This window comes from Lutjanus erythropterus, chromosome 7, assembly GCF_056507025.1.
Source record: "Lutjanus erythropterus isolate fLutEry1 chromosome 7, fLutEry1.hap2, whole genome shotgun sequence".
Classification (NCBI taxonomy): Eukaryota; Metazoa; Chordata; class Actinopteri; order Lutjaniformes; family Lutjanidae; genus Lutjanus; species Lutjanus erythropterus.
Window position 1 is genome coordinate 20,425,252 of NC_139323.1, and position 15,086 is coordinate 20,440,337.

The 15,086-nt window shown below is 39.2% G+C and overlaps 1 protein-coding gene across 1 annotated transcript in view; it reads right to left on the reverse strand.

The window, feature by feature from the left end:
* Window positions 1-15,086, reverse strand: part of LOC146323959 (homer protein homolog 3-like) — a 67,762-nt gene that overhangs the window by 9,112 nt on the left and 43,564 nt on the right. Inside the window, exons 5-6 of the mRNA XM_084723135.1 lie at window positions 13,695-13,828; window positions 7,015-7,171 (exon numbers count right to left, since the gene is read on the reverse strand). Coding sequence (XP_084579261.1) covers window positions 7,015-7,171; window positions 13,695-13,828 — 291 coding nt within the window. The remainder of the gene's footprint in view (window positions 1-7,014; window positions 7,172-13,694; window positions 13,829-15,086) is intronic.

The following is a 15,086-nucleotide window of genomic DNA, read 5'->3' on the forward strand; positions in this document are numbered from 1 at the left end:
TACAAATGTTAAGAAATTAGTCTCCTATGTATACAACACAGTTCTCATTTGGAGCTTGATTGATGAGAGTCTGCAGCAAACTGGACGTATAGAAACCATGAATTTCAACAATAATAAACAACTCTCCATGTTGCTGTTATACTCGTGCACAGTGGTCCTCTCATGTGAAACTGATTTTAAATTGATCCTGAGCCTGTAACAATCACTTCAGAGGTTGGAATTTGGAGTTGGAATGATTTAATTTCATAATCTAATCCTTCTCATCTTTTCAATGACCGGGCTTTGAAAAGGTCGTGTAAACCCAATGTGTGGTGTAATTTTCAAATTCTAGAAAATAACACATGACCCTGCACCTCCAGCGAAAAACATGGAAATCAGCTAAATTAGCATTAAAAGGTTTTTTTACGTGATGGCTGCAATGTACAAATACAAGACACACACGAAAACACACCATTAGTATTGATGGAAATGTGGAAAACCAACAGAGGGTCATCGCCTACACACATCCACCCACGCAAACACACACATGGACGGAGTGTTTTCCACAGCTGATAAAAGTCCATTTAGTCAGAACTCAGAGTGTCTTTAGCCGCTTACATCATGCATCACTCTGTCCTTGATTCACTCGTAGATTGCAGAACATTTGTTGATTCATACCCTCTCTTATTTCTTTCGAACCTCCACCACACACACAGACACACACACAGACTTCTGTAGGAAAAAGCTTTTCTGCCTGTGGTCACAGCACTGAACTCTCTTTGCCTTGGAGACTTTTAATTGCTGGAGGGCTTTGACCTTGTGGAAAATCGTGAAAAATATTTTTCCCAGTCTGACCCACTTCTCTGTGTTTAACATATTAACTGACGAGCCAAAGATGGAGGGTGACGGTCTGACTAAACAAGGGCAAACCGTTCAGCCTTTGAAGTCTGAACATGATGTGATTTAAAGTTTGTGCTTCACTGAGTATCTACTCTGTTATCTTTAAAGGGATAGTTCAGATTTTTTTGAAGTGGGCTTGGATGAAGTACTTATCCACAGTCAGTGTATTACCTACAGTGGATGGTGATCGGCACAACACCAGACTGAAGACGCAGCAGGAGTAACAGTGTAGGGAAGCTAAGCAATAAACTGCTGTGGACAGGGTCAGCAGCAAAATGTATATTGGACACAGAAAAAACTCCATATCAGTTTAAGTGTGCGCAGTATTTAAAAATCTTCTGCCTTAAATTTTTTTATCAGGTCATATTCCCCATCAACAATTAGTAAAACAATTTACAGCGGAGGCCCCTCAAATTAGCTGTTAACACTTGCTAAACAAATAGCACGACATGTACGGTTTAGAGATTTCAGTACCAGTTGTTCTTTTATGCAGCCAGGTTGAAAGGTTTTAACCTACACTTGAAATACTCAAGACCAACAGGGTTTGAAGGGAAAAGGATGCTTTTGAACAGCTTTTTTTTACGTAATGTCAAAGCTGTTTTGTTTTTTTTTCTGTAAAATAAAGGCTGTCATAATAGTAAAATAAAATTAGAAAATAGAATAGAATAGAATATTAAAAATAGTAAATAGTAAAAGTATTTAATTTCAGTATTGGGTGAAACATTTTTATACCAGCCTGAGTCATTTTCATCTAGTGAGACATTACATCAACATGATCTCTCCCTTATTCAAATGTATTGTAAATACACATCACACTTACATTTAACACAGACGTAAAGATACCAGCTCGTGTGTGTGTGAATGAGAGAGGAGTGTGGGGACAGCAAGAAAGTTTCAGAGTGACAGAGACACACCGTAACCATAGTAACTCCCACACTGCCAACCTGAGCAGCACGTCTACATCGCGGAACGTCATGCTTTTTATTTTGGCACATATATTAACCATGGAGAAACAGCTCAGAGCGGACACACAGCTCACCTGAGCAGCAGAGCACGATGCCGATCTGCAGCGACTTCCACAGATCACCATCTCTGCACTTTTTTTTAAATGAGGCACGCAATTCTTGGCAAAAACGGACAACAAAAGTGATCTATCAGCAGTCGTATCAATATCATACCAGCAATATGACACCTTTTCAGTTTTGTTTATCTGTAGGATATATCACAGGGCAGGAGCCACGCCCTAAAGAGCACCTGGACAGAGACACAGCTCATATGAGCAGCTGAGGCAGGTAATAAATCCGTAGCACATGTAGTGCTGCTTAACACTGTATAAAATCATCACTGATGATGCACTATACTTGTAGATCAAGAAGTAGCCTTCACATTCAAGTTGATATTATGTCTATACAAATCAGCTGTCCCTTTTTTCCTTCATATCCACATACACTGATCACATGCATGTTCGCTCTAGAATCCATATGATGAAAACTTCCTTTTTTGACCTGAAACCGCCATTATATATGCCAAATATCACTCTGAATTCTCTGAAGAAACTTGAATTCAGAAGGTGTACGGTTATACTTCTCCATTTAAAATGGAAAGTAAGTGTGAGAACATGTCATTTCTAGACACTTTGTGAATTTATTTTGTCTACTGGACGTAGTGAAGGCACCCAGCATGCATAACATAGTGAATTTGCCACACATCTCCCAGCTGAGACCTGAGCTGATGATGATCGTAGGAATATCTGAACATATCGCCCAACTCTAGTCTACCTCTGCCTCAATCTGTTTGCTTGTTTGAACTATTGTTTGACTTTGGTGAATTCAAACTAACCTTTTAATCGCAGATGTCACATAATAACACAAACAAACTAACCCATTGAAGCAGCGGTAGATCAGCAATCTCTGTTTTGTGAAGTAAAATTGCTGATTTCAGTCATGGAGTCTGGTTGCTTTGGAGAGAACAATACTTGGTTTATATAACAATGGTTTCCCATCAGAAAAGGCTGTCTGACGGCAAGATAAAGCAGTAAAAATATTCTATAGTATACACCTAAACTGACACTGACTTTTTTTAGGTGGGCATTCTGGTTTAGGTCGCTAAAATTTTTTGCTGCTGAGCCTTTCCACAGCAGTACATTACTTAGCTTCCTACACCAGTACTCCTGCTGCTTCTCTAAACTGGGCTTCTGTTAACCACCTTCCACTGTCAGTCATACATTGATTGTGGATAAAAACCTCAAAAAATCCGAACTATCCCTTTAAGGGCTTTGTAGCTCAAAAGTCAGAGAACAACAATAAAATTGCAGTGGTCAGGGGTTCAACTCCCAGAGGGCCTTGCTTAAAACAAAAACAAACCAAAAAAACCCCAACAACATGGTATAATTTTTGCATGCTCTGGTGGCAGTAATCAGATTAAAACAATAACCTAATTGTGTCTCAAGGGTTTACACAGTTTGAAGTAACAGGATTTGCTAAGCTTTATACAGATTTATTTAACCACTGTGATGGCTCATACATATTATATCATGCAGTGTGTTTTTTAAAATCAGACTTTGGCTCTACTGACCACTGCACAGTCTAAAAAAGATAAAGTCAAATTTGTTTAAATATGCCCAAAAACATGGACATGATGTTAAGAAATCTGTGTGTTAGAAGGATTTAGGTCTAACCCGATAAAAAAAGGTTACATGACAGATTCAATATCCTGACTGCTGCATTAATTGGATGAAATGGATCAAATTTTGCTGTGCATGTCAGTGTTTCCTCACCACTGTCAGCTGCTGCAGATGAAACCTGACTTCAGACATGATCACAGCTGACAGGTGACACATTTGTCGGCTGTTCAGCTATAAAGCTGAAATGACTGATTAAATACTATTAATTGAAACAATTTTGATAAGAAATAGTTTTCATCTTAATTTTATGACTAAAAACACAAAAAAACACTCTTTAAAGCTTCTCAAATTTGAATATTTGCTGGTTTTCTTCGTCTTCTGTGATAGTAAAATGACTATTTTGGGGGTTTTTGGACTGCTGCTCAGACAAAACAAGCAATCTGAAGACACTTCCTTGGGCCATTCAACTTTTCATTTTTCCAATTTTATAGACTAAACTTTTTATTCAATTTGAGAAAAATAACAGGCAGATAAATCGATAATGATAATAATAGTTTGGTGGAGACTTTAATATGTAGAAATACTGCTGTGTGCTTGTAGTAACAATTTATGGCAGATAAGAAAGTTGAGCTAAAAAACAAAAGGTTATTTTTACAGGAAAACAGTTTTGGTTATTTTCCTGCTCGTTATGTTATCGCTTATTGCTTGCATTTCAATCCACTTAATGTCTGAAATATAAATGTGTGTGTGTGAGAGGGGAGAGAGGGTTTCCTGCTTCCATACCAACGTTTCCCTTTCCTTCCCTTTAACATCTCTTCTGAATTTTCACAGGCAATTTCAAAGTGTCTCTTTATAGATTCCACACTACGCTACGTCGCATGCCATCCAAGCCAAGCTTCAGGAAACCGCCGCGGGTTGAAAGGGGGGTGGGGTCCACATGATCCCAGAGGACTCAACCCCTTCATATCCAATCTGTATGTGTCAGCTAGCCGTCCCCAGAGGCTCCAGAGCCATGTCTCTGAACTACACACAACTACACATGAAGATAGAAACATGGGAAAACTATGATTTATTTATGAATTAACATTTCAAGGAATGTTTTATCTTAATAAATTGACCGGAGATTAAAAAAAGACATGCACATATGTATGTATGCATACATATATACATATATATGCATACATATATATGTGTATACATATATATAAATATATAAAAAATTCAACAAACAACTATACAACTAAAACATGTTCAACTCAACCATACAGATTAGCAGCACTGATCAATAAAGTATATTCATTTCAAGAAGTGCATGTTTCAGATTAAAAAGTGCATATTCATATTCTATACTCTTTATTTTAGATTTTTATGTTATTATATTTAAAATAATCAGAATATACATCTTATTTTCCACATGCACTAACAGTGAAACACTCTCTTGATGTGTGTGTATTATGGGTATTCTGTGTTGATATGGTGCTTATAGTTTTTAATATGTGTCTAATATTTTCTATTACATTTCTCTTGTGTTGTTCTTTCACATAATGTTGGAGTGAGTAAAAAAAAAGGTTACATCAAATTATTCCAAGTGATGAACATGAGAGGATCCCTGGTGTATTTTACATCTTGTCAGAACCTCTGACCTGCAGTCCGATACAACATATAACTGAAGAATCGAACTCCACGTGCTGCTAATACTCGCTAAAGTTGAGCAGGGCTCAGAGTCAACCCAGAAACCCAGAAAATAAACGTAGAGCCTCTCTGCTGTGGGTGAACACAAACATGGCTGAAGCCGAGTGTGTGACGAGGGAGAAAGAGCCAGCCAACCTCTCTCCTTCTGCTCCTACAGTGATTTATCTTCTCCCTGTAACTGGGGCAGGGAGCGGGGAGGAGGGTGGGCAGTATAGGGTGTCCTGTCCCAATAAGAAAAAAAAAAAAAAACACAAAAAATCTCATCCCTGCCCCCCTCAGTACCCCACTGCCAAACCCTGGAGGCCTGCTCCACTTCCAGCCACCTGGTTGACTTTGCTGCAGTGTGTGTGTGTGTGTGTGTGTCTGCGAGTGTGTGTGTGTGCGTGTGTGTGTGCGTTTCGGGCGTAACCTTCACCTGGACTCGTAGAGATAGATGAAACCACAACGTTGGCTAAAAATAAAGGGCCAGTTTCCTGTCACCGGTGGTAATAGCTCCATTGCAGACCGGTTGCAGCAGCACTTAATTCTGTCGCACTGAAGATGCCTTGTTAAGCTTGACCAAGGGCATAATTTTCTCCCTAAATTAAAGATGAAATGTCTGCATTCTGGCCCTGCGATTATCATGGGAGCCTGTCAACAGAAATATCCCACGGAGGGGGGGCCGGATGAAAAATGCATCTGCAGTTTGGAAGAGACCAAGTCTGTGTGGGGATTTTACTGAGATGGCTATAAATGTCTGGTTAGAAAAATCACCATAATGTCCAGTTGCTATCTGAGCGGGAACAACAGGAAAAACAAAATCATATGTTTATTCTCACTTCCTCTGACATTTTAAACCATACGAAGACACATACGGGTTTCAAGCTTTATATTTCAAGCAAATTATTATAACATGGATCATTCTTATTAAACAGTTATTACTAAGTGATAGAACATGTTTAAGTTAATTTACTATACTTACTGTATATTTAGTTTTTAATTCCCCCAATAATGCGTGCTGCATCTAAGGTTTACAATACTGTGCAGCTGATGTAGATGCCCTAAACAATAGACAAAGATGTGACACAGTTTATAGAGAGACTTGTTTTTGGAGAAATTTGCTGGAGGAAAAATTTCCTCCTCTGGGTGTGAAGTGACTGACAGAAAGCAGAGCGCCGCATCATGCAGCAGCACTGATATGAAAACCCTCCTGGACGGTTTCTGTGCTGCACGGAGAGACGTGTCACAGCAGCACAGATGATCAGCATGTGTCACATGAACAGTATCCAGAACATGAGTGAGACCTGTCATCATGTGAGCCAAAGGAAGAAAAGGGCCAAACAGCTGTGTGGAGTTCATTTAAATGTCATTTTGAATATTTGACTGATGCTGACCAATTAAAAATGCTGCTTATGCTGCTAATGTTGTGGTCTGTGTATTTCCTCACAGTGTGAGCATTAGATTTTTTAGATGGCTAGATTAAACACAGTACATCAATACAAATGTATTATTAACAGCTCAGTTGTTTCTGAGAGGAAAAAGAGAGATCAGATTGGTATAGTTGTCAGCAGATACTCAAGGTTGTGGTATCTGTATTGCATATGAAAAAGTAGTGTAGCATGATGATGGTCATGCTTTATTGTTTATAGGACATATTGCAACTTAATCTTAGTTGCAAACACTTAAAAAATGATGTGATAAGGCAAGACTAAGCCCTCACAAATGTGTCAACACACCAAACACTTCAAGCCTGTACCAAATGTTATGATTCACACTATATTGTTGTTAGCTGCAGGGATATTGTATTATGTGGTGTTCATTTGTCCTCCTCTGTATGTCACCTGGTCTCTGAGGCGATCAGTCTCCTCCTGGTATTCAGCCAGCTGTTTCTTCCACTGCTCCACGCTGCTGTTGGCTTCCTGCAGCGCTGCCACCAGCTTGGCGTTACTGTCCTGCAGGGTGAAGAGTTCGGCCTCCAGGTTTATCTCACACATAGACCTGAGGATAAATCACAAAAAGACACAACTTGTTTTCATTTGGTGCTGAGAAGGTGGTGTACAGTCAGTTTGTCTGGGCCTTTTTGTTGCGACCCTGATGAAAAAGGTGAGAGTGAAACAAAAACAAAGAGCTGAAAGACTGTAAAACACTTGGTTAAGTTAAGAGGAACCACAGAGGCAGGTGATAATTAATATTGATTAGTGCAGCTATAAAAGCCTAATGCTGGTCTGCTGTTACTGTCAGAAAGAAGCATTGCTGGTGTGGAAAGCGTAGCACATAATGAGGTAATGAAGTGAAACTTTTATATTATGCTGCACCAGCTGTTTGGAGAAATTTGACGGACATTTATTTGATTTTAAGGAGCCATAAGCTCATGTATATTAATATTTTCAGAGAAGAGAAGAGATAGAGCTGGATGACTCACCACAATAAGACTTTCAAATTACCCTCAAATATGTCTTTTTATTACCTTTTTTCCCATTGTCTTTGAAATATTCTCTCTCTTTTGTTTCTCTTTTATCATTTAAAAAAAGGCCTGCAACAGAAGAGAGCACTATGCACCTTTCACAGAGGAGAGTTACAGAGACCACAGGGCACAGCGGAAAAAATAATCCAGTTGGTGTTACAGGTGTTGTGTCATCCTTTATTAAAACATGGGAGTGGATCAGGTCCGGTACGCTGGCAAAAGGTCAGGATTCTGCGGGGACATTTAATAAACTGGAGGCCCACTCACACAGACCAATACCTACTCTTTGACTCACACCACCCCGTGGAACATAAGTTAGGTGGTATCAGAACGAAAGACAGAACACAAGCATCTTAAAAGTTGTGGCTACCCCAGATGGGCATTTGTGAAAACAGCCACATGTACCAGAAAGATCACAACACTGAGGGTGATGAGGAAAAGAAAACCAAGCGAAATAACATAGCGATCCCGTATGTGTTTGGGAAATCTGAGAAACTCAGGGGGGTTTTCAACGAGCATCACATCCCAGTATATATCAAACCCAGAAACACACTCAGACAGAAATTGGTACATCCAAAAGACTGCACACCACACACACAAAGAAGTAACCTGGTGTATGCTGTCCAGTGCAACAAGGAATGCAATGACCTATACATCAGAGAAACCACCCCACTGAACAGACGCATGGCTCAACACAGGACTCTCACTTACTCAGCTGTCTATTTACACCTAAAGGAAAAGGCACACTCCTTTGAGGACAGCAATGTCCACATTCTTGACAGGGAGGACAGATGATTTGAGAGAGGAGCTAAAGAAGCCATCTATGTTAAAGTGGAGAAACCCACTCTCTACAGAGGAGGAGGCCTGAGACATAACCTCTCTCCCATTTACAACACCGTTATTTCATCCTTACCCAGGAGTTTCAACTTGGCCACCAAAAACAACAGCTGTTCACGGTCACGTGACTCTAACGACCGTCACTCATACCTGGTTTCGGGTGACACCCACTGACTAACGCCTCCAAACAACTGTCATTAAAAGTGAATGGAGCAATAATGAAGTTGAGTCATTAACACCTATGGCCTGGTGAACACATCCACAGAGGTTCAAAACCTGGGTTAGTCAGACTAGCTCAGACTAGTTTGACACGCATGAACTGATGAAGCTTTTTGGATGAGGGGCGAAACGTCTTCAAAGACATATAAACAAGTCCAGTTGCCTACGACTTGATCTCTTCTTGAGATTACAATGACCTGGATGAATGAGAACATTCACAGACATAAACCGGAGGGCTTTCACATGAGAAGTTGGAGTTTAGGAAGAAAAAAAAGGAGTCTTTGCCATGACAACCAAACTAACAGCTTGGCAACCATAAAACTACTCACCATAGCAACAGGAGGGAAAAGCCTGTGTAGGCTTATAGCAATCATAAAATGAAATCGCTGGGATAATAGGTTGTAAAGCAGCACAGTATGAGTGCTTTTCTGCTTCCTGGTGTCGGATGTAAGGTTGAGTGATCAATAATGGGCACTGTGATGACAGTAATTATGAGGTGCAAGATTCACACACACACACACACAGAGACACACACACACACTGACGCAGAACTGGTCCGCTCTTCTAGTTTGTCAATGCTTCTTTATTTCTTAAGAGCTAAAGTGAGCATTTCTTATACTCAAAATCAGAGAAAGGGACACAATCTCCATTGGTGAGCTATTTTCTCTGAGGGGAGCACTCATTCACTGCTGCTAAAGAAAAGGTTTAAATTTCTTGACTTTTAGTAGCCAATCTGAGTCAAGCTCCAAATACTGTGGATCAGTGGTACTCACTCCTGCTCCTAAAGAACAGCACTGCATCATTTCCATCTCCCCATACTGTTGATTAGCTGAGCTACCTGCCACAGTTTACGTTTAAAATGCTACATACATACGCTATTTCCTGTCCTGCATGTTTTTTGTTCCACCAAGTCAATTTCACCTGTCGAAATCCCGTCTGACTGCACTCAAACGTAGATAACATGCAGTGCTGATTCTATACTTAATACACTTCCCTTTGCCAGACTAAATCTGTATGATAAATGTCCACATCTATCATGTCCCCATGTGTAATGAGGTCTTTCTGTTAAAAATGCATCATCTAGCGACATCATCAAAATTCAAAAATACATTTTTTTTCTCTGGTCTGTAGTGGTTTTTTATTCATTCTGATTGTTTTGATGTTAGTTTTCCAAGGTTTGGAGGCATCAGTCGTGGAGATGTCTTCCTTCTCTAATGGAACTAGACGGCACTCGGCTTGTGGTGCTTAAAGCACCAAAAAAATCACGTTTCTGTCTGTGAGGTGATACAGTTGGTGAGTGTAGTTTGGTAGAAAGAAAGTAGTTCCTTCATGAAACTGCTCACAACAAGGTCTGTGGATTATTTTTGAGCAATTTGGTCATGATTTCTGGAAAGAGATATTGCTGCTGAGTTTTTCAAATGAGTTGTTTTTTTGTTTTGTTTTTTTCTGCTTTAGGAGCACCACACGCCGAGTGCCATCTAGTTCTATTATATGTAAAAGAAAGCACACATCTCTATGGCTGATATCTTAAAAACTCAGCAACTCACACCAAAACAATCCAGATGGATAAACAGCACTGCAGGTAAGAGGAAAATATGTATTTTAAAATACATAAAAAGTGTGTATTACTGATTTGGGAGTGAACCGTCACAGAGGACATTATACCTTATTTTACAGGCAGAGTAGTCCTCTATAGCGCAGGGAAAAGGAGAAGAAGAATAAGACGACGCAGAGCTTGGAGAGTCAGTAGCTCACCTCTGAGACTGATAAGGAGGAGATCCTGCCGGTCTCTCATTTATCATCACTGTCATATCAGTGACTGAATCGGTTGCCAGCCTCAGTATAGACACGGACTCCTCCAGGCCTCATAGTAGTCTTATTTCTGGCACTTTCCCTCGGCTATTAAAAGTGGTGGAGTCTGCCTTTAATTTGCCTCTTGTGAGTCCTTCCTTATTTGTGGAAGTGCAGCAACACTTAAATACTGCATTATCATTCTTTTTGAAGTCGTTTTTCTGCCCACCTGATGAATATAAGCCCAATATTCACTATCTTTTACCTCCATTTTTGATCTCCACCACCTCCAAAAGGAAATATCTGTTTTTTTAGCTGCTAAATGCTCCATGTTATGCTCAACAGCCATAACTGTAGTCGCTAACTGTGTCTGTCTGCTCTTCGGTGGTCAACAGGTAGCGTTCAGCGAGTTTTTGAGCTGCCTGTTGTGACTGAAAATGGTGCTATGAGCAGTGAGAGTGAAACAAAACAGTAAAGTTGTTATCGTAAAAATATCGAGTCTGGCTACTTTAAATTTGCCATATAACCATATAGGCACCAACATTTAATCTACAGTTTATGGGCATGTGATGCTCTTTTCTGCTGACTGACTTTACTGAGACACAAATCTTTCCAGCTCACAAAATATTTTTCGATTTCAGCCGTCGGTTCCTTTGTAATGTTTCAAGCAGCAGCTCTCCTTTCAGACAGAGAGTGTGGGTACCAGCTCGGCTTTCTGGATGGATAACAGTACATGTTGTTTGTAGAACAAATCCGCAAACAGCGAATACTGTCGCTGTTTTTGTTTGTTAGCGAGAAATCTCAAAAACCTGAGAACAGCTTTCAGTGAATTTTTTTGAAACATTCGGCCATGGGAGAGAGGAAAAGTGATTAGTTTATGATTTAGATCCTACTTTTTTCCCCTGCCTTTTCTTTTATTAATTAATTAATTTATTAATTAACAATATCTGAAAAGACATTCATGCTATTTTCTCATGATCTACCACAGTGACTAAAATGAAACAATTCTGCATTATGGTGCAGATTTATATTATTAGAAACATTTATATTGTTAAAACAACAAATGAGGAGAATTGTAACTCACTCTTTGTGGTTAAAGATTTGTAATTCCTCTTCTCCTCTAAGGGACAGGCATTTATTCTGAGTGAGTTTCATTGACTATCCAGAGCTTCACAAGTGCTCGGGGCAGTTACAGCGGCTCATGTGGCCAAACTTAGGGTAAACTTTCTAAAGTCTGGCAGATAAAATTTACATTTCAGTACTCCCACACACAAAATTCTGCTACTCTCTCTACTGTTTGATTTTAATGTGTATTTTATGTCTCTGTGTTTTGTGTGTTATTGTTACAGATTGTTATATTCATCTTTATGCTGTGTGTGTTGAGGCAAGCCAAATATCCTTTCATAAACATCAGAGGCTCTGAGTGTAAATTTTCACTGCATGCTGTCCCTCTCTATGTTTCTCTGGTTTATGTCTCTCTGCCCCATGTTGTCAAATAAACATCCAAAATGAAAAATAAATATGTGGTCTAAAAAATGGACTCGTAAAACGCTGATTTATATCGCAAGACCATTCAAAGAGACTACCTTAAAAGTAAATTTTACACTGAGCAAAAAGCAAAGCTGTATGCAAAACAGCAGTGAGGTGTGAAAACAATGATCCTTGTGAAGGAAACGCAGATCACACTGAACATACCGTGTTATGTGGCAGAAAACTAGCTAATGTTATGTGTGTGCGGTTAGTTAAACAGGCCCACACAAAATCTGCACCCGCTGAATTCCAATAATACGTCCGCATATTTTTCAGGTTTTAAACTAACAGAGACAATGCCTGTAAAATTCAGACTGTTAACACGTCTCCGCTCCCTTGTGTGTGTTTTTTAATTTTCAGCATTAAGCTCAAAATTAGTGATGCAGTGTGAAAACACAGCACAATTTGTCAACATCTATTACTTACTTTTGACTAAATGAATTTTATAAGACTATCTGCATGTGGATAAGTGGATATATTAAATATCCAGCAAGTTATACATTTTAAGCAGCTGTATTATTCTGGAGCATCTGAGAAAGTTTTATGTTTGAGTGTCATATTTTTGCCTTTGCTGTTTTTAAAGGTTCTCAAAAGGTATTTGGTGAAGTAGAAGTCAAGCATCTTAACAGTTATTTCTGTATTTTCTGTTTACAGGTTGTAGTGGTAATTGCTGGGAAATGAATGACTAATAGTTAATGGTTTCACAAATTAATTTTCGCTCTCTCTGCTCCTCGATGAACCTTGCAATTTGGTTGCCACGCTTCCTACATTTTATGCTGGCTGATTTTTCCAACAAATGATCACACTGTTTTGAACTGTTGCTGATAAAATGAAGCCTCGGTTCCAAAGATTCTACTAACATCTAAAAAATATTTATTTTATCCTGCTGGAAGTAATTTATTTTTGCTCAAAAACAATCTTTGTTATCTTAAATGTATAGGGTGTACATTTTGGCAAAATGGAAGTTCTCACTACACATGTGATTCCAGTGAATAATTTCCAGTGAGAAATATGCTTTCTCCACTAAGGCGGACTGATAGAGAGCTTAACATTATGATGTCACAGTGAAGTTGACCCTTTGGATATAAAATGTCATCACCTCATCATTTTATCCTATTAGACGTTTGTGTGTAATTTTGTCAAAATTATTATGAATTCTTGAGTAATAGCCAAAAAAGTCCTTTGACCCTTAAAATCTAATCAATTCATCTTTGAGTCAAAGTGGATGTTTGAAGTTGAAGAGATGTTCTGCAGGTATTGCTTTCACAAGAATGGGATGGATGTACATACATATGTACGGACCATGGATGTTGCCAACACAGAGCCATAAAAACATCCCAAAGACTTTTTGAATCACTGTTGAGAACTGTAAAAGAAAAGCCAGATTCTGCATTATACTGTTGTAGACTGTTTGAAGCATGGATGCATATGCAACATGGTAAATACAGCAACATTCTCTTAAAGGTGCTGTTAGTCTGACAACATGTTCAGAAACGGCTAATTAGGTTTTTAAAAAGTAAAGATACATAAAGACGAACAAAGCCAAGCTAAAAGATGTGAAAATGAAGATAAAATACAAGAAGGTTTTATCGTTGCTTGTCTTAAAGTGATTAAAGCTGTTAAGCTATTAAGACAATATGAGACGTGAGGTATTAACTTTAAAGAAAACGGTGTTATTACCCTTCAGACAGCATCTTTTTCACCCTCTCCTTCTCTGCTGTCAGCTCCACTTCGGCGCTCTTGCTGCGGAACAGCTTCTCCTCTCCTGGCCCGTTGACTGTGAGCAGTGGTGGAGAATGGCGCTCCTCCGACAACTGTTGGACCGACAGATATGAACAAACACAAACAGGACACAAACTTGTTATAAAGCTGAGGTCATATCGGCAGCATCTCTGTTAATTAGCATTCATTTCATCTGTATCAGCACTGCCACTGCTATTAGGAAACCAATGAAAAAGAAAGAAGTTAGATGCCCCAGCACCTTTTGTGTAAATGGATGTTTATTGGAGCTGTTCGGGATAACAGTATAAATCCTTATTAATGACACAGCAGCTTCGCCATTAGCATACAATAGTACTCTTGTGTCTATTTAGAGGACAAAAGCTCTTAACAGGGTACATCTACTACAATGTGTCTACAGTGGATGTTCCAAATGACATTAAATATTGTATACGAAGATTACTGATTGTGGCTGTTATGCTGTTAATACATGATGAAGCTGCGTTAATTAGACTTTGTCTCAGAGGTTCAGGGTTGAGCTGCTGACAGGCCCATTACCATCTCTACATCCAGAGCTGTCATCAGAACAAAACAGACACGACACAGCAGCAGGACAGGACAGAGCTCCACCTGTCAGCGCCTGATATGTCCCATCTGGGCTCCTGTAAACAGGCTCCCGCAGAGCGAGCCGCCATGTGTGGAGCCCGGCTGCCTTCTCTTCATACGGCCTCTGAGATCTGATCCGACTCTGATTCAACAGAAAATGACTGAAGCGCAGTTCCTCGCTCCAAGAGTTCATCTAGTGTTTGTGTAAAAATGTGCACATCCTGCCATCCTGCTGTGGTACGGATATCTGCTGAGATATTACATAGACTGCACATCTGGCAATAGGTTTACTAGCTGTGCTGGTGTCATATGTTATTTTCATCACCTTATTTAGTTAAAATTTTAGCCTTGATCTTGTGATTAAAACTCATAAGTGTTATTTAAACTGTCTGTGTTTAATATCTGTATAATCTTGTGCTGTACGTGTGGAGGCAAGCAAAACATTTTGCCATAAATACCAGAAGCTCTGAGTGTAAAGTTTGACTACACACCGTCCCACTGTTTGTCCTGTTGTAAAGAAAAAAAAGACAAAAAAAAAGCAGCTATAGCTGCAGCTCAGCCGATGTAATCTGTTTGTTATGGATTCAAATTTCCATTTTTATATAAAAACTTTTATCTGAAAACTTTGCGGACAGCTTCATCCTGTTGTATCTTGTACCTTGTAGCTGTATTGTAAAAGATAGATGATCAACAACAAGGAAATAATTAATTACAACAATATGCAAATTACTGTGATTAAGTCATTTA